The following is a 21,929-nucleotide window of genomic DNA, read 5'->3' on the forward strand; positions in this document are numbered from 1 at the left end:
AACATGAACATGCATGCCTACATTTCACATATTCTTGCTAAAAATAGCAGCCTCTATGTGCTCTTTTCTATAATACACACTTGCCTGATTAATATGCTTTTTCCAACTTGACTACACGTTGATCTTAACCATAGATCAAACAAAGCCTTTAGTTTAACCTAAAAAAGGTTTCGTCTTGCTCAAATGCTCGTATCCTTAAACTTTATTGCGATTAAGTCGACTAATTACTCAACACATACCACACGTTTATTGAGACAATATTTGTAACACATGTTTGGTACTAAACTAAAAATGTTGATAAGAAAGATGTAACATATTTCAAAACTGGGCATTATAGTTAATATTATAAAACAACATAAATTTAGATTATAAATGGTATACAACATTTGGGTGACCAGGCTGAACAGGGTCATTATTGATGGCATAACGTGCCTATGAACAATTAATTAATGCATGTATATGTAATCGATCTAGTACCGAAGAACCTCTCAACACACATGACATACGAGATCAACAATCAAGATTATTACGCGTAGTTACAGAGGCCGTAAATGCAATAACCACCAGGCATACACTTGTTACCACACGAACCACAATGCCTCTTGTCATAAGCCAAATTCACACACTCCCCTCTACAACACGAGTTCGTAAACTTGCACTTGTTCTTGCATGCACCACAGTTGTGTTTATCCTCACTCAAATCCATACACTTGTTGTTACAACAAGTCGAGTTTTTGCCTTCTAAGATGTAGCAAATCTCGTCGTCTTTCTTGCAGTGGTCAGCGGCTCGAGGGTTTTTGTTTTCGGCTAGAAAACGGCTCACCCTTTTCGGGAACGGGTTCACAACTGGCGGTCCAGGTGGTCCGGTGAGCGTCTTTGACGTTGCTTCTTGATTGCCACCAATGGAGGTGATAGTGAGGGTGGTGGCTATGATTATGGCCATGGTGGTGGTGATCATGAAGATTACTTTCATAATCTTCATGGTTATGAACTTATGATAAATGGAAATTAGTTATTAAATATAAAGATCGATGGATCAAACTGTTTGAAGATTTTTTTGTTGTTTAGAGATTGAAGGCAAGTGGTGAGGTGGGAGGTAGGGTTTTGGAGTTTATATATATAGGGTGGCCGGAAATGGCGGTGGTTTGACCGGCGGGGATCCAGGTGGACGGCATGTGGTGGGGTTTACCATGTGAGTTGAATTTGATACAGCGTGTAATATTATTTTACCATTTTTGAAGAGTAAACCCTACACTAAATAATAATTTTTTTTTTAACTATTTGTATGCTGCATGTATACGTTAATTGTTTCTCAAGAATGACTGTTTGTAAATTTGTGAAGGGTAAATGATTAAAATGGATATTTTGAACAAGTATATTTCTTGACTAATTCCTATTTCTTAAAATACCTAAAATTTTGTGTAAGAATAGTCGGACCGTCAGACTAAAATCTGCCATTCTACATTTCTATGGGTTAGGCAACCATCACCAACCCGCATAAAATTAAAGTCGGGTCCAAACATTAAAAAATTGACATATTTTTCTCAAAACCAACGAGTTACTAAAAAATTGGTTCGATTGTTTAAAGTTTTGTTTCTATCTGGCCCGACTGTTTAAGGTTTGGTCGGGTGGCCAATCTAAACAGTCGGATTTTTATATGGTGGTCGAGTGGCCGATCAAAACGGTCGGATTTTTATAAAAATAGTTGGATGGCCAATCATGTTAGCGGATCGAAGGATCTCATTGGGTTACAAGTCAGATAGATGGCAGACGAAAATTGCCAAATAGCAAATGAAAACGGATTGTCAACGGTTTTTGAAGTAAACATTTTAGGGATTGTCGAAAACAAATGACTAGTCTTGGAATTTATTTAGTCAAAATGACAGTTTTGGGAATTTTCTTTGAAAATAGTTTTTTAAACAATATAATAGTTAGGGGACGACTACCCCCTAAACTCTAATTAAGGAATCATGCAATAGAAGTTGATATCTTTCAAGCAGCCGTATGTTAAGTACCTCAAGTCAGCAATCAAAACTTGAAGATTAATTTGTTTACTTTTATTTTATACTTTATTAAAACATTAAATATTAATAAAAATAGACATATATTTTACTAATCATATTATAACTATGTAATTAAAACTTGAAGAAACGCTGAGTCCACTTTCTACGTTTATACGAAGTCCATAATCATGTAAACATATGAACACATGCATATTAGCATGTGTTAAGATTGCTTATAAGTCAGATGTAACTAATATATTTGAGATATATTTTCTTCAATTTATTTTTAACTTCCTATTATATTTTGGTTATTTTTATTTGACATCTTATTAATTAACTGGCACATTTGTCTATAAATGACTAATGTAATAATATGTATAAACACACATCGTGGATAACCGTAAGTACCTATTAACAGAAAAATCATGGGACACCATGAACATTGAGTTAGGGAACAAGATGGTATAAATCACAGCTTCTCTGAACATGTTGTGTAAGAACTTAGAAGGGGTGAACATGTTCTCTTTTTTCGATTTTCTTCAACTTAAAATTAGATATGGAAATTAATATCTTGTGACTCGTAAGTATATTAAGAGACAAGGGAAGAATTGACGCCAAATGTATGGATGTTAACACGTACATTGCATATCCACCTAACACGCACTTTTGAATCTTCTATCGAGAGTTTGCATTCATTAAGAAAACTTTTTTTAAGTTGGTAAAAATCACCGATACTTCTCTAAGTAAATAAATATTGATCACCTATTCAAACTTCTCATTCTTTGGGTAATATTATAATTCACCCATACCACTTATCTTATTGAACCTATTCTCTTGATCTTCATTTTTCATCTTTTCTTAATAATGAATGGATATTTAGTTAAAGATCAAGGGAAGAAAATATATTTTAATAATATTCAACATTGGTAAGAAAAAGTGAAAGCGCATGGATGGTAGCAAAAGGAAGAGAACACATTTTTGGGGTTAAAAAGTAATATTAAGCTACTAGCCAGACGGACTACGCACGGTTGTCCACATTTGTCTCCTTAAAAGTAGCTCCATCGCAATGGGTTGAAAGTACATTAAGCTCTTGATGGGTTGTTAATTAACAATAAGCAAGCGAGAGAGGGACTAAATCTTAGATTAACAAGATTCCTTTCTTATACACCAAATTTTGGAATTTTTGTCTCCTTCGTCATAGGCTTAAGTACTCCTCAGTTGTTAAGACCATCTTCCCTTGGAATTATGTAATTTGAATTACTTTCACTTGAGGAAGATACAGTAGTCAACAATGTTCAACAAAATATCTCATTTATGTTTATACAAATCTTTTATTAGAAGCTTGATTTCATTCTATAAATGTTACTAATTTGCGAAATAATACAAACATATACGAAATAAGAACTTACAATTGACTATTGTTAAAAATTGATCAAAATGTTTACAATACTGAATTGAAAGAAAAATGAATTACATGAGAAAGAAGAAAAAGTATTGAATTAACCCTAATTGAGAAACATCCTCTATTATATAAGCCCTAATTTGTTTAACAACTGTTAACAGATTAATCTTCACAAATGTCATAAGTGGTCCCTGAACTTCCACGTCTTAATACTTGTAATCTATACTTCAACAGACCGAACTATTGATGACTTGTCAATAATAACCCAAACCTTTATTTAGCCCCTTACCCCTCAACTACAGTTGACTTTCACTGACTAACATTATTTAGTCATATAACAAAACATTATCATACACCAATTTCCAACTCAACATATAACAATCTCCACCTTTGAGTGAAAACTGAAAAATACCAATAATGCCTCTAATCAATATTTAGTAAATTCAAACAATGCAAAAACTTATTACTAGGAACACATTTAGTTAACATATCTGCTTCATTCTCCCTAGTGCCCACATATTCCACCCTTACTTTCTTTGTACTTAGGACTTCTCTCACCCAATGCAATTTTATACTTATATGTTCTGACCTGTCTTGAAACACTTGGTAGGATTGTTCACGGTTTGGTTTCAAAACCGCGAAACGACCCACACCGGTCATCAGTTCGGTTTCACGGTTGGTTTTTTTCCTTAAATTTTAGTTGGTCATTAAAAAACATTTTCAAACCGTGTCAAACGGTTTGGGTTACGATTTGTACCGAAAACCAACCGTATAAAACCAGACCAGAACGTATAATTTAATTATATTAAATTTTTGAATAAGTTATGCAATGTATGTATATATAATATATTTCTAGGCATAATCTAATTAAAGTTTTTAGTGTACACAATATATGGTTATATATTACTAAATGCTAACAATCTTTAACATTAACTAAATAGAATGGACTAAGCCCAAACCCCAAACGCTGAGGTTTTGTTCATACTTGTGATTTAGGCAGGTTGTGTTTAAACACATGTATAAAATTCTGCTGATTATTGAAAGTTTTACTATAAACATATCATATCGTACCATGGGCATCACTTATAAAACCCAACAAGCCTAAACCGTGAAATAAAACTGGAACTAAACCGTTACTAACAATTTGGTTCGGTTCAGTTTAAAAGATCTACGATTTGATTTTGGTTTACAAAAAACAAAAACCATCACTAACGGTCTGGTTCACGGTTTGACTTAAAAACCGCGAAAACCGGACCGTGAACACCCCTAACACATGGTGCTTAGATAATTGGATTGCACCCATATTATCACAATGAACCAATCCATCAACCACAGATAGACCCAATTCAGACATAAAACCCATAAACCAAAGCAACAAATTCAGCTTCAGTAGTAGATAAAGCTTCTACCTTATTTAAAGTTGACTTCTAGCTTACACTACCACCAAACACAGTGAAAACATAGCCCGTAATTGATAAGCCTTTGTCAAGATCTTTAACAAAATCACAGTCAACATACCCCTGCAAAATCTGATCTTGACTTTAACAATTATCAAAAACCAACCCTGTTTGTCTTGTGCCACTTAAGTACCTTAGTATCCACTTCACACCTTCCCAATGCAATTACCCAGGATTACTAAGATAACCACTGACAATACTAAAAGCATAACCAATACCTGGTCTAGTACAGACCATGATGTACATCAAACTCCCAACAACATTTGTATAAGGGACCTTTACCATTTTATCCTTTTCTTCATCATTCTTACGACAATCTAATTCTGACAACCTATAATGAATAGCTAAAGGAGTAATTAGTGACTTACAATCATCCATATGATTATTACTCAAAACTTTCTTTAGATATGACTCTCGAGACAACTTGATTGTACCAGCAACCCTGTCTCTATGAATCTCCATACCTAAAATCTTCTTTGCCTCCCCTAACTCTTTCATCTCAAAGGCAGACATAAGAAATTTCTTTGAGTCATCAATCTGATCTTGATCCTTGTACGCTATTAGCATATCATCAACGTATAGTAACAAGTAATTAACTTCTTATCACTATATTCCTTATAGTATACACATGTATCATAATAACTTCTCTTGAAACCATGTGATACTATATGCCTATCAAACTTCAAATACCATTGTCTAGGTGATTGTTTAAGCTCATATAATGACTTTTGTAACAAACATACCTTATCTCCTTGACCCTTTTCCTCAAATTCTAGAGGTTGCCTCATGTATATCTTCTCATCAAGATTACCATGTAAAAATGCAGTTTTAACATCCAATTTTTCTAACTCTAAGTTAAACACTTCCGTAATTGACAATATTGCCCTTATGAAGGAATGCTTTACAACAGGTGAAAACACCTCATTATAGCCTATTCCCTCCTTTGAGTGAACCCTTTAGCCACTAACCTGGCTTTAAACGTTGGAACCTCTCCTGATATACCATCTTTTACTTTGAATATCCATTTACAATCTACCACCTTTTGATCTTCTGGTTTTTCAACCCAAACCCAAGTTTGATTCTTATGCAAAGACATCATACTATCTTGCATTGCAGCCAACCATTTATCTTTATCATTAGCATGTTCGTAAAAATCATGCCTAGGCGTTTAGTACTCAACGAGTAATCCCCGCCTAGACAGAGTTCTCGGTGAGCCATCCCCGAGTACTCTACAAATAAGGCCGAGTACTCACCGACTAAGGCCGAGTACTCCCAATTCTCAATCGGCCGCCTAGGTCCGTCTAATGATTTTTGCAACCTTGATCATTAGAATTAACATATTCATGATAAGACAAAGGTTCATTTGCACATTCTTCAGAAGCTACATGGAAAGCTATAGCTGACATATCACCATCTCTATTTTTGATTCGCTAGACTATATTTCTTCTAGGTCTATTCACCGCAATGCTTTGATCATCATTTGTAGCTTGTGATATGATCATCTTGAACATATGACTCAGAAGTCTCTCCATGAGGTAACTCCACCTCAACTTGAACTGTATTAGTCTCATCAACTAAATACTGATTTACCCTTCACATCCTTGTACATAATATATTCCTTAAACACCACATTTCTACTCACAGTAGCCTTGGGACTGCCTTCATATAATCTCCATAACTTATATCCCTTTACACCATCAGGGTATCCTAGCATTATACATTTCTGAGACCTAGGATCCAACTTACCCTGACTAATATGAGAATATACCACACACCCAAACACTTTAAGGTTATCATAACTAGTTTTCATACCAGACCACATCTCCATAGGCACCTTCATATCAATTGCTGAATAAGGAGACCTATTAAATATATATGAAACAGTCTTTAGAGCTTCTACCCAATAGCATCTAGGCATACCAGCTGTAGAGAGCATGAATATAACCTTTTCTAAGAGTCATCTGTTCATTCTCTCTACCAATCCATTTTGTTAGGGAGTTTCTGGTATGGAGTAATGTCTATCAATCCCAGATTTCCTACAGTAATGATTAAATTCACCACTACAGAATTCTAATCCATTATATGTTCTTAATTTCTTTACTTCTTTTTCAGTCTGATTCTCTACTAAACCTTCCAAACCTTGAACTTATTGAAAGCATCAGACTTATCTTCAAAATATAGACCCATACCCTTCTTTAATAGTCATATCTTATAGACCAGAAGTATGTGGTCCACCTAATGAAGCATGCTTGGTAGGACCCCACATGTATGCATGTACATGATCTAGTATTCCCCTAGTCCTGTGAATGCCCATAGTGAATCTAATCCTTTTGTCCTTTCCCAACACACAATTTTCACATTCACCATAATCACAACCCGCTAGATCTTTTAATACACCCTGCTTTCTTAATTCAGTCACTCATGTGTCCAAGCCTTTTATGCCATAACATAGCATTTTTTACTGACTTATCCTCTACAACAGATACAGAACCTGACCATCTAACATATATATGTTGTTATATTTCCTAGTACTAGTCAAGACAGCCATAGAACCTCTAATAAACTTGGCTCTACCATCCTTTAAACTAACATGACAACCGTTCTTCTCAAAAGTTCCCAAAGATATCAGATTTCTTTTCATATAAGGGATATATATAACCTCATTAAGATTAATCACATACTCATTATTCAACTGAAATTAGACATAACCAATACCTTGAACTTGGCAAGACCTATTATCCCCTAATTGAACTACCCCTTGCTTTTCAAGAACTAAATCTTTGAAAAATTCCTTATTAGGGGTCATATGGTATGAACTACCACTATCTAAAACCCAATCTTCTTTCGAACCTTGATTGGTGACCATATAAACTTCAACACTATCATAACCGTCTTGAAACTCTTTTAATGACCCAAGATTCTTCTTATCATTTTTGAATTAAACCTTCTTTTTCCTCCATGCAATCCCTTTTGAATGACTGTCTGAATTATGCACAAAACAGCTTTTCTTTCATTTTGACTTAGATCTAACAATAGGATTCTTATTCTTTGAATTCCTATGTTCAGATCTACTCGGAAAAAAAAACCATTAGAACCCTCATCTTTTGTTTCACCCATCTTGTGAAATTCTTTTGAATTCATGGCATATACTACATCTTCCATAGACAAACTATCCCTCCCAAACATTAAAGTGTCTACAAAGTTTTCATAGGACACTAGTAATGATGCCAAGAAGATGATTGCTCTGTCTTCATCATCAATCTCAACTTCAATATTCTCAAGATCAAGAATGATCTTATTAAACTCATCAATATGGTATTCAAGGGACGTACCAGTTGCCATTTGAAACATATGCAACTGTTTCTTTAAGTATACACGACTTGCAGTTTGAATTTGTCATATACAACGATTCCAACTTATCCCAAACTCCGCCTGCCGTGAGCTCCTTGGAAACTTCTCTTAACACACGATCTCCCAGACTCAAGATTATTGCGCTATGAGCCTTCTCAAGAATGTCATTCTTTTCTTTTTCCGTCAATGCTTCAGGAATATTTAGTTCACCCAACAATGCATCGGAGATGCCCTAATGTACAAGAAGTGCACGCATCTTTACACGCCACATGCTAAAATCGTTCTTACCGTCAAACTGTTCAATATCTAACTTCACTTCAGTCAACATTCTTGAATCTTCAATTGAATTACAGAGTTCGTCTATTCGGAATCAAGAGCCAGCACTCTGATACCAATTGGTACTATTTTGCGAAATAATACGAGCATATACGAAACAAGAACTCACAATTGACTATTATTAAGAATTGATCAAAATGTTTACAATATTGAGTTGTAAGAAAAATGAATTATAGAAGAAAGAAGAAAAAGAATTGAATTAACCCTAACTGAGAAAAATCCACAATTATATAAGCCATAATCTGTTTAACAACTGTTAACAGACTAATCTTCACGAATTTCATAAGTGGTCCGTGAACTTTCCACGTCTTAGTACTTTTAATCTACACTTCAGTAGACTGAACTATTGATGACTTATCAATAATGACCCAAAACTTTGTTTACCCCGTTATCCTTCAATTACAGTTGACTTTCATTAACATTATCTAGTCATATAACAAGAAATTCAACAACAAAGAGATAACAAATATAGTTGACTGTGGCATCAACCGTGAATCTCTTTGTTGTTGAATATTTATATTTATTAGTCAATAACTTTGCTAATATTCAAACTAGAAATAGAATATTGACTCACAAACAAACTAATAAATAAATGATAAATCAACTAATATACGAGATGACAAATCTACCACCATGCCCGCTCAAATTGGACTACTCAACTACTCAATTTGATACTCTTCATTTCAAGTTACACCTTTGTCCCAACATCAAGCTAGAGAGGATTGGAGATATATATAAACAAAATATTATATTTATCCTTTAACATAGTTTAGAAATAATATAGCATTGTAATCTCTTTATTTTGCAGGTTTATTCATCATTCTCAATTCTTTGTAATCTCTTTGCATATAAAGAGATGTTGTTGGATATTTTAGTGTTATTGGATTAAATTGTCGATCGAGGAAATAACGTTAGAGATTAAACAAGTTAGGTGACGCGGGAGTGCGGGCTCGTTTAACAATAATGTTAATTGGGCTTTGTTATTCGGTTTTATACTTGGGCCTAAGTATAATATTAAGTGGGCTTGTATTTGGTTATTTTGGGCTCATGTGGGAATGATCATATATATATATTGATCCATGTTATACCTGAAAGAATAACTCTCGATCAGATATATACACACAGAGGAAACTGGCGGTTACTTGGTTCTCTCTTGTTCTTCATCCATATGGAACATCAAAAATCCAATTCCAATTACAGAATCTCTGTCTTATCCGATAAATCATTGCGTGTAACCCGCAAATAGGTTTATCTGAAAGTGATTCACGATTCAGAGATTAATCCAGGCAATTATTCAAGAAACTAAGATTGAAATCAAGATTACAAGTTTGCATCATTGATCGAATTCATCCTCCAGGTACGCAATTATACAACAAAGATAAACCTATTTTGGGTTTTTAGTTTCGATTTAAATTTTCATGATTTCAATTAAACAAATTGACTTATTATGGTTCTTGAAGTAGTTTCGTATGCAAGTTCTGTTATATAGGCATATCGAATTAGATTTTGTATATAATGTTCTAGAAGGGTTAAAGGAATGAGATTTATATGGAGTTAATATATCCATGTATTTGAGATATAATATGTGGTTCCTTGGTGAAAGGCACAGAAGTAAATTGGCCTGCATAATTTGATATCTCATTATGAATTTGTCAATTACATGTGATGTGAATTTTAACACTAATATATTGGGTTTGATACGGTTATTATTTATCAAATTTTGATTACGGTAAAATTTGGTTGAAACCCTAACTTTCAAATTGGTGGTTTAAAGGATTGTTTGATTATGTTTATAATAATTGATAGAATACAATGTTTATAATCTCTAATCTCGTGCTATGTTATTTTGCAATTTTGAGTTAATGATAATGATCCTAGTTTCAGTGGCTTATTAACTCTAGTTAAGTTAGAATATATTTGGCCACTTTTGTTTTGGGATTGTTTTGAATTGGGAGGATTGGAATTGGAATAAAAGAATTGATTTGTAGATTTTACGAAATTTCATTTTGTTATTTTGTCAATGAAAATTGGGCTTTAAAATTGTCCAACGTAGGAAGAATCAATTGCTTGGTGAAAAGTTCAGATTTTATTATTTTGTTTCTTTCTGACCTTTTAATTATATGAAGCAATCATTCAACACAAATCAATAAGTATCTTGCTTTATTTGGTTTTCTCAAGATTGATTGTTTTAAGTTGAAACTATTTTCTTGGATTTAAACCATTCTTGAATATTTGTAAAGCTTGTTGTTATGGCTTGTTATATGATATTATATTAATAATATGTATCTAGAATGTGATTGTTTTGGCTTATTTCCTGAATATAATTTTGTGTATGAAAGCACGAATTGGTGCTTGCCCATATGAGGGATTGTGCATTCTTTGGTGTATGGTTAATAAATAACTTAAATGTTTGGAAACATACTAGTAGTGGTTAAAGTAAATTCATTAGTTTCATGTGCTACCATTATCTGGTTGCTGAACATAGATTTGGTGGAAAAGTCTTATATCACAAGAATCTGGTGTAGTTTTTATTTGTCTAGATTCTGTGTTGATGGGCATATTCTTTTATTCTTGTAATTTGAATGAAATAAAATATTATTGAAATATTTGTCTACTTGATACGAACATGGTGTTGATGTACCACAAATCAAGTTAAGATAAGCTCATTAGAGGTATACAAGTCGGGAAAACCCGTTGGGTGTGAAATAAACGAAACCCTGATTTTGGGTTTGTTATTGGACTTTAAAAGTTCAATGGTTTCTAAATATAATTCGGTTAAGAATTATCTATCGTTTATTTCTGAATCCTTTTATGTACAGGATGGGATGCTTGCATGGTGAATAGACTCGGGTGATACGAGTCATGTATGCAAGGATCTGAGATGGTTTGAAGAATTTAAATCATATGAAAATAGATTTGTACTTAGGATGAGAAATGTAAAAGTTTGACTTCTATTGATTTATGAAAAACATTTGTTTTAGATTATGTGTTGTATATTTCATGGATTAAAAGAATATCTTGTCAGGTGGTTTTAACCAGGTTAATAAGTCAAGTAAACTTATTTTATCTTGACATGAAATCTTTTGGATTTGGATATTTGTGTAATTGAATGTTTAAAGCTAGTATAAATTTCCCGTTTGCTATTGAATCTGTTTGTATGTCATAATCATTTCAAAGCAGGGCAGACTATATGTATATATTGTGACATGACAGGTTAGATCATGTCAATTATTTTGGAGTGAAAAGAAAAATAGAATATTGAAGGAAATGATTGATTCCTTGTTATCTTTACTTGGGTTGGAGTGATTGATTGAACAAAGAAATTATTATATTCTAGTTTTGATATAAAGGATCTGGGGGATGTTGATGTTATCCTTGGGTATAATAATAAAAAGGAGTAACAATGATATAGATGATTCGATTTCATTATATTGAGAAAGTATTGAAGAATTCAATCAGTTTGATTATTCTTCGGTTAGCACTCATATATATAGATCCTAATATCAAGTTTGTGTCTAATCAGTGTGATTCTATTTCACAATTAGAGTATTCAAAGTTAATTAAGTATTTAATGTATGTTATGATTAGCATAACGACTTACATAGTTTATGTGGTGGGTAATTTGAGCAGATATACTATTAATCCTAGTGCTCAACACTGGCAAGCAGTAAACAAACTGCATAACAATGGATGTGTTTTCTCTTTTGGAGAATGCTTCATTTCTTAGGTAATTAAGGAATGAATTTGCATCACTTGACAATGGAATGCGAGTTTCTAGCATTTGCAATAACCGATAAAAGTTGTTGAATGGCTAAGAAACTGAATTTATGAAATTCTATTGTGGTCAAACCGATATCACCAAAATCTATCAGGTGAGATAGTGATGACTATGTCAAATGTATAATGGAAAGTCTAGACGGTTATATATTATACAATGCAATGTGTGATATCAGTTGGTTTGTAATATCTGAGTATAATTTGGCTGATGATCTAACTTAAAGGTTAGGAAGAGATCTCGTGAACGTATCAGTCATGGGGATGAATTTAAAGTCCATAAGTTAATATCATATGTCAAGACACCCAATTCCCATCTAATACAACGTTAGATGCTGAATTCATTGCGGAAAGCTTGTCATATAGATATTGGAACACAATATCATAAACATCCCAAGGTTTGTGTTCAGACCGCAAGATAAAGAAGGTTGAAGTATAGCTTCTTAATAGTTCATTGATAAATTGCAGTGCGGGTGCGAGAATAACGAACTACCTATAAGAATATGAAGTTTAGCTGCTTCAATAAGCTTTGGACTTGAGCTTTGATATATTCTTTGAAGGATTAGGACACATGCTAGTAAAATATCGTGTCGAGTGGAATTTTGGATTTTTAAATGTATGTGTATTTTGCCTTCAAGTATTCATATGGATAGCAAGGATTCAATCCATAGGACACCCTGATATTCGAATATTTGGATCGTGTAATTTACTAAGATGAAAATTCAATCCGTAGGACATTTTCATTTATGCATACGTTTGCGTTTCTGTGACGATGGTTAAGTTAATCATGGATATCACTAAAATAGGGGAGGGTTGTTGGATATTTTAGTGTTATTGGATTAACTTGTCGATCGAGGAAATAACGTTAGAGATTAAACGAGTTAGGTGACTCGGGAGTGCGAGCTCGTTTAACAATAATGTTATTTGGGCTTTGTTATTCGGTTTTATACTTGGGCTTAAGTATAATATTAAGTGGGCTTGTGTTTGGTTATTTTGGGCTCATGTGGGAATGATCATATATATATATATATATATATATATATATATATATTGATCCATGTTATACCTGAAAGAATAACTCTCGATCAGATATATACACACAGAGGAAACTGGCGGTTACTTGGTTCTCTCTTGTTCTTCATCCATATGGAACATCAAAAATCCAATTCCAATTACAGAATCTCTGTCTTATCCGATAAATCATTGCGTGTAACTCGCGAATAGGTTTATCTGAAAGTGATTCACGACTCTGAGATTAATCCAGGCAATTATTCAAGTAACTAAGATTGAAATCAAGATTACAGGTTTGCATCATTGATCGAATTCATCCTCCAGGTACGCAATTATACAACAGATGTTTCGTAAAATCACTGAACATGTATGAACAAACTTATTCAGCCACATCATTTGAGTTCACGTTTAAGTTATGTCATCTACCATCCAACATTGTGATGCTTAGTTCGTTGTTAGAACTTATTCCATATGAACTTGAAACTTGCACACTATCTTGCATATATTCTCCAACATAAAAACCGGGTTCTTTGGGTGAAGACAATGTGCCCTCACCCCCCAACATTAGGATCACGGAAGTCATAGTAGGTCTATCTTCTGGGTGACGTTGAACACACAACAAACCAACATGGATACATCGTAAAATCTGAGACATATTGATTGATTCACCTAGACACTTAGCAACCAACTCCATTGATCTGCCTTCAGTATGGAGTCCCCATGCCTATCAACATCAACAAACACACTTATATTTGGTGTTTCACAGTGGCAAATTGCATAAAAGAGTAAACCACTTTCGGGTCCTTTTAAACAGTTAACTTTACTTTACTCAAAGCTATCCTAAGTTTTCATGGTGGATAACCTTTGAAGCTATCCACGGAAAAAGTTACTATGCTCAAAGTTGAAATTTTCATAAGGGTATGGTAAATATGATAAGAAAAAATTTTAACAGATATATTTTTTCTTTGGAAATCTGTTTATTCAACTTCCCATCGTCCATCAGCGAAATTAATATATAACTAGGTAGTATACCCAACGCGTTATACCGGGCTGATGACATCGACATTTAGATAGCTTCTTATAAAAGAATATATTCAAAATGACTTTTAGTCGGTTGATAAAACACGTGCGATGCGACTAAAAGGCGACGTGAGTTGGATCGGTGTTGGGTTACGGCTCCGTAACAAATCCCAAAACACTAAATTTGTTAATAATCAAATACAAAAAAATTAAGTTGTTAAAGAAAACAAGCGTTGCAATGACGAAACAACGTGAATACTTTCATGTATCGCCATACGAAAGCTAAAGTAAACCAAATTTTTTACTTTCAACAGTCAAATACAATAGATTAACATATTAAAAATACTGCGGAGAAAAAAAATATGCGCATTGCGGTGTCGGCGAACCGAGGTGAGTTTTTCGTGAATCGATAGAGTCGACACAAAATAATAAAAAAACACGGGATGGGTGGCGAACTGACATGAAATCTTTCGGTATCACCTTACGACACCAAAAGTAAACCCACGTGTTGTAATGATAAACCGACATAAGTTTTCCGAAATTGAAGAAAAAACAAATTGTCTTAACCTAGAAAATGATATTAAATAAAAAAAAATATAAAAATAAAAAAGTAATTTGAGCAACCATGCGTCAGCAAATGAACCAATCATATTATTTTGGCAAAATCTTTTGAAATTTATCGTATGTATTGTGTTTCCTTATAATATTCATTTAAGATATAATTTAGGTTTTTGTAATTTTAATTTTCTATATTTTCTATTTTTTAAAAGTTTATAATATTTAATAAACACCTGAAACTTCAAATTTGTTTCGACATTTTATAGATTTAAATATAACTTTACTAGTTAGCTACCCGTGTAGCACACAGGTTAAAATAAATATATTTATTTAAATAATACAATGTAAAATAAAAAAAATACGTGATCAATAAATATAAAGATATATTATTTGGGAGAATAAATCACACAATACACAATATGGAAATAAAGAATTGTTACAAAATTTATAAATCTCAAAATATTTCTTTGTACACAACGTTTGTAGTTTTATCTGTAACTTTACTTTATATATCAAAACTAAATAGTTTCACGTTGTTTCTACTTTTAATTCTAGATAATGCAACACATAACTAACCATAAGCTAAAATAAGTTGTCAAAAAAACAAACCAAGTGTCTATAATGATCTGAGTATAGCTTTTATTAATCTTCATTGCAAAATAAAAATAAAGTGAAAATTTCATTCTTTGAAATTATTATTTTATCTAAAGGTGTATATTTTTTTAAGAATAAAAGTATGAGTACCAATATTACTTCTATATATGATTTCGGCTTCTATAGCACGGTTTTCATATTGTATTTTCATATAATATAGTTTAGTTTCATTGCATAGACCAATTTTCTAGTTAATATTTTAAGCAACATCACTTCAACATCGGCTTTTAGGACTAACCTATGATTGACAACCTTAGATTTTGAGGTCATTTAAAACATCAGGAAACTAATACTTTCTTGTAACATATCATTTTATGTATGATAAATACCATATGAAAAATGGTAATATTTCATCTCCAGGAAACATGGATAACTAATATTTTCTAACTTCTTGAACGACCTTAGTTTTTGGTGCAAGTTCAACTCGTTTATTAAAGAAAACTATATTTTTGAAATCTTCAATAATAGAAGGATATACATAGTCATTTGTCATATGATTAACAATGTGTGAATGTCTAGCATTTGTATTCCAAAGACAAGAAGTTGTCTTATCCACTTGAAAACCCAAAACATGTAGTGTAGTGTTTATATCTTTATGAATTTTTAAGATTATGAACTTAACATAAATGATGTGTTTATTAAAAAATCAATTAAAAAAAAGTAGTAAATGGTTACTTTTTAAACCAACCCATGACCGAAACTCATTCTAATAACAAATTGTTTTGACCTTAACCATGTTTGATACTTTAACCAGTTAAAGAAACTCACTCGTTTAAATTAACATAAACACTGAGAATACATAAATAGTGAATTTGTCTTTTAAAAGTTTGAAAGAATAAACTTGTAATTTAGTAAACAATCATATATATTTAATTAGTTAAAGTTTATTGAAATTTTAAATTTAAGTTAATCTTGCCTCTTTATCCAATTATATCATTTCTTATAAAATCTTAATATTAATTAACTAAATTATAACATATTTAAAACCTTAATTTTTGCAATCATTATTCAAAATCAACGTGAAAATTGGATACTTATAAAAAGCCTAATGTTAATAATAATACAATATATTTATATAAAACAAAATAACATATTTATGCTGGTATTTAATTTTTTAAATCAAGAAAAAATTACAAAAAAAGAGAAAATGAAAGATTAAAAAGAAAAAAATGAAATACATAACTATTAGTAAGAAAGAGAAATGTATTTAAGGGTAAAGTTAAAATACAAAGGGAGACAAAAATGAGTGAGAGAACGTCATAGAGACCAAGATCTAGCCGCTAATACGATACATCAACACGAAATCGATACTTTAAATATAATACTTTATTGATAATTATGGAGTAAATACATTATGGTGGAGATAAGTTATGGAGAGAATAACTTAAACTATGTACAAGTTCTCTACTAAATTATAAGCATGAGCTCCCTATTTATAGGCTATTTACAATATACGTTAAATACAAAGACTAAACCGCCTCTAACTTATTCGATCGCTACGGACACCAAAACCGTGCACTAACAATGAGAAGTGTGAGAAGGATTGTTGACCACACAAAAAAACTCCTTAAAAATAAATTTAAAAAAATTATAAAAAAATCATAACTCAAAATATAAATAAAAAACATAAAAAAAAAACTAAAATGTTTCCGCCATCATTCCCGTTCAATAAAATAAATTAAAAAAAATTGTCGAAAAGACACAATGGTGAGATCAAAGACAAAATGACGAAAATGAACAAAAAACACACTTATAACTAAAAAAATACACAATAGATCGCAAAATAGAACACAATGACGAACAAAATATAGCACAATGTTAAGTAATATAACACAATATAAAGAAAAAAACACAATGTCAAGGAAAAAAGATACAATCAATGACGATAATAAACACAAAACACAATGATAAACAAAAAGACACAACGGCTTTTTTCACTTACCATTGTGTTTTTTTTTTTGTTTCTTTATGAGAACGAGAAAGAAACTGGAAACATATTGTGTTTTTACTTTTTTCATTTTTTATTATATTTTGAGTTATCATTTATTTATTTTATTTTTTAGGGTATTTTTTGTGTGGCTAGAAATCATTCTCACCATTCTTATTTTTATTCTGGCGTTACTTAGTTGGTCATTTAAAAAAAATCCTATTTTTATTCCACTTTGTAGAATAACTTTACCCATGTATTTAATATGAGGGAGAAGAGGGAAAATTTTGTAAGTAACACTTTGGTGATGACATGTGGAATTAGAAAACTTTATTTATTATATAGGACTAGACGAGTGCTCGTGCGATGCAGTGTGAAATACAGACCTTAATAATCACTTAAGATCTTATTTTAAACTCAATTTAGTATCGAAGTACAAATAAACCGAAACCTAACCATTGTTAATGATTTGTTTTTGTTGGGTTTTAATTTTCAACAGTTTGGTTTCAGTTTTTGATGAAAAAAAAACGGTTTGGCTCACGGCTTAGTTTAAAACCATCAAAACCGGACCACAAACGCCTATACGCAAGATGTTATTTTTTTAATAGAAAACAGACTATGACAATATCATACTCAAATAAAAGAGAATTAAATGCTCGTTTTTATGGTGCAATTTTTTTAAAAAGTTATTAACGTATAAAAAAGTTATAACCGTTTAAAAATCGTGAGGGAATATGGGTTAAAAGTGAAATTATAAATAATATATAGTTAAAAGATGGTGGATCAAAGTTGTAACTTTTCTTTAAATTTTAAGAAGTAATTAAAGTTGAGGGGGCAAAGTTGTAAATAATTTAAAGAAATGTGAAAGATTCACAAATTAAATTTCACATATCTTTCACAACCGTCTTCAAGTACACCCTAAAACATAACGTTTTTAAAAGAAGTATATATGCACGCATCGTCAAATATTGCATGTTATATGACTTGTTTCATTTTTCTTACTATTATCGTTTGGCAAATCGTAATAGCCACTTTTGACAACAAAAACACAAGAAAACGTAAGGGAATTCATATCAAACGTGCTTTGGTTGATCTATATTGTAACCGATCTAGTCCACAACCACTATTTATGTAGCAATAATCATGGGTCATCATGCGAGTTGTTTTGATTATTTTTTTTCCAAAATAAAACAAGATTTGTGAAACGAAGGTTATTTACAAATTGAGAGATTTGATTTTCAAATAGCATTTCATATTCATTTTTATATAAATCAACTTTTACATCGAAATATAAGACAAACGGTTATTATATAAATTCTCTAATGACCTTTGATGTCCAACTAAGAATCATCTTCATAGTAACACATAAATGTTATCGTGTCTTGATCTATTTGATATTAATATATTTGTGTGATATTATCAAAATCTTTTAACTAAAGAATTCACTCAGAACACAAGAACGAGTATCCTATATAGTATGAAAACGAGTTTCCAAAATCCTATCAAAATAATCTGTAAAACATACCCAATACCATAGTTATACAAGCAGGGAGCCATCACAAGGTGTTATGGAAACATCACAACTATTCGTGAAACACTGTTTGTTGGCGGTTAAAAATGTTTGGAGTTATTTAGTATGAAAATCTTCAATAGAAATTTATCGGTAAAGATTTGTTTGTCCACACTAACTCAGTTATTCTAGTTATTCTGAACTCCCAAGTTTCGCTAATCACAACAATTACTATTTGTTAGTTACCACTACTTAATAGTTAACACCAATGACCAGTTTGTACTAATAATCAACTTTCACACAACTTTCTATCAACAATGCAAATCCCGGGTGTTGTTCCTTGGACGTCGCTAAGGCAATGCCCTCAAAGAATTAACCCAGGTCACTAGGGGTCTTCGTGCCATTGTAACACCGAATTCGTTGATGCTAGAAATGACAATAGTCTCTAACAAGTGCATACTCCACCTTCTGACTTGTATCGATATTTGTTATTATGATTTCACTTTGAACTTAAATTAATCGATCTAAGCTAAAATAACCTGTTAATACTGAATTCATCAATACTTATGCCTCATGTAAAAAAAGGTCATGAACTTATAGAATACCTTGTAAACCGGACCAAAACCACCTTCTCCGAGTTTGTTGTTCACTGAGAAGTTGTTTGTAGCTTTAAGTAATGTAGACAAGCCAAAGAGTGGTAGCTCTAGATCTTCTTCACCACTTCTATTTTCATGATCATTTTCAAATTCATTATTCGATGTCCCTGTTAATACACATTCTAGAAAATATTAGCAGTTTTGATGAACCAACACATTCATAAGTATAGAAATACATGCTTAAACTTCATACCTTGTTGATGTTGCTTCTTCTTATTGAAACGATAAAATAAGCATATTGAAACTAGGATGACCAAAACCACAAATAGTACGGACACTATAACTCGCAGTCTTATTCTTGCACTTGAGCTTTTCCTAGTTTCTATCGAGTCTGTGCAAAAACAAAATATTCATATGTAGCTTGGTTTGTGTTAATATTATTAAAAGTTATATAATTCTTTTTTTAAAAAGAAAATTAAAACAAGTGTTTATATTTACCTAACTCCGAGAGTGGCATCCGTATATAAAGAGTGTCCCCATTTTCAGAAAACTTTCTGATATCAATTAGATCACCAAACCATAGCAAGCAACCACTCCCAGTCCCGGAGATATTCGAATTTGTGTAAGCACTACACGAACAATTGCTTTTACACATCTTCTCACATTCCGCAAGGCTCATGGTCTGGTAATACCTGGACCACCGAGTGTCGGGCAACTTCAAGTTAGAATATATGTTGAACCCTTCCCCGGGTCCACAATCCAATTCGACAGTGCGTTGACACCCTTGTGATGAATCTGCAGCGCTCCACCTGTCAGGATATTTGGGCTCAAACCCCTTCAAACATTCACAAATCGGGGAGTTGTCAATGTTGCACCTCCCATTTGGCCCGCACACAGCATAATGATCACATTGATCGCTTTCTGGGGCCAAAAAAACTGTCCAATCTTGTTTGCCATCATCCCATAACAAGCGCTGTAAACGACCATCTGGGTGTAACACCACCCGCATTAAAGTCAAATTATTTATAAGTTTAAACGAGAAGTAAACTTCTTGTTGACTAATAACAAAGGTGTAGTTGTAAATAGAGTTCGGTCTCAAATTAGGGAATCTGGTAAACCTGAGTCCATTCCATGAACCTCCCCGGAATTTTATTATATCTGGACCCTCCGTTAGGACCAGTTGAGGATAACCTCTCGTATCAACCCAATAAGAAAAATTTCCCGTAGCTGGATCGTCCTCCGATTTCCATGACCTGAAGCGCTTTTCAACCCCGGTAACCATATTCTTGCCATACTTCATTCCCTCAAGTAAAGTGTCTGTTATAAAGTCGAAACTTTGCCATATGGGATTTTCTTGATTAAAGTCGTCACCTTCTTCATAAATTATAAAGTTGCCTGTATCTAGAAGCCGACCAATCGGATTTCTCAAAGATGTCCCTGATGAGTTCCATAGGACCGTGCCCGTGGTGATGTCCCGGAGACTTAAAACTCCCTGAAGGGTGAGAGTTAGCTCACCTGAGGTATGAGCGAGTGGTGCATCCCGGTTAGCTACCCATACAATGGTTCGGTAAGATCTTTTCTTGTACCAAATTCCGATATAAGTCATGGAGTTGCCGGGGCTAAAGAAACCAAGTTCGAAGGTTTCTTGTGGTGAAACGATGGTATCATTATATCTAATAATTTGGTTTGCAAATATGGTGTCTGCACCAAAGGTAAAAGATATTGATACATATAACACAACAAAGAAGCCGAAGATGAACTTGGTGTTAATCACTCTTCTTTCCGCCATTATCGTATAGTAATTAACACTCTTTCTATTTACAAATAAGAACATTTTGATTCAGTTCGGAAAATTAAATACAAAACTTCATTTTAGATGGTCCCGTGGAGTACCATTTACGCATATATTACAATTTAAAAGATCAAATAAAATACATGTGTTTTTTTCCCATGGAAAATCACCACCTCCTGTGAAAATAGAGCTAATTTTTTTGTTTAGCAACATTTTTGTCCATAAAATATAATCAAAAACTTGTACCACATTTAATATATTTAAAATTTAAAGTTTAAAATAAATTGATGAGCTAGATATGCTCTGTTTGTCGTAAGGCCCGTAAGGCTTGTTTAGACTACTATGAAGAGCACACAATACACTGTGGAGAGTCACGAGTTCAAGTACTCCTTAATTTGGTTATGGGTGTTCTTTTTACCTATTAAGGCATGTTGGTTTTGTTTTGTTAAAAAATAGGCACTTATGAATAAAATTTTATGGCTAAACGATCAATCAATGCAATTTATTAAAAAAAAACGTGTCTTGACAACCAATACGC

General features: G+C 32.6%; 2 protein-coding genes across 2 annotated transcripts; both read right to left on the minus strand.

Moving 5' to 3' along the window:
• Nucleotides 1–263: 263 nt before the first annotated feature.
• LOC143593582 (stigma-specific STIG1-like protein 1) lies at nucleotides 264–1,340 on the minus strand. Its single transcript, XM_077073175.1, has one exon. It carries the CDS (start codon nucleotides 980–982, stop codon nucleotides 527–529), a length of 456 nt encoding a protein of 151 aa, XP_076929290.1. The 5' UTR covers nucleotides 983–1,340; the 3' UTR covers nucleotides 264–526.
• Nucleotides 1,341–5,027: 3,687 nt separating this feature from the next.
• Nucleotides 5,028–21,389, minus strand: LOC143593580 (putative inactive G-type lectin S-receptor-like serine/threonine-protein kinase SRK). Its single transcript, XM_077073173.1, has 8 exons — nucleotides 20,098–21,389; nucleotides 19,853–19,990; nucleotides 19,609–19,766; nucleotides 8,195–8,445; nucleotides 6,453–6,724; nucleotides 5,831–5,990; nucleotides 5,606–5,747; nucleotides 5,028–5,411 (listed from the first exon to the last, which is right to left on the minus strand). Exons 1-8 carry the CDS (start codon nucleotides 21,386–21,388, stop codon nucleotides 5,028–5,030), a joined length of 2,796 nt encoding a protein of 931 aa, XP_076929288.1. The 5' UTR covers nucleotide 21,389.
• Between the last annotated feature and the right edge of the window lie 540 nt (nucleotides 21,390–21,929).

Source organism: Bidens hawaiensis, unplaced genomic scaffold (assembly GCF_021521415.1).
Source record: "Bidens hawaiensis isolate Kalapana, Puna unplaced genomic scaffold, B.hawaiensis_p1.1 tig00042384_1, whole genome shotgun sequence".
Lineage (NCBI taxonomy): Eukaryota > Viridiplantae > Streptophyta > Magnoliopsida > Asterales > Asteraceae > Bidens > Bidens hawaiensis.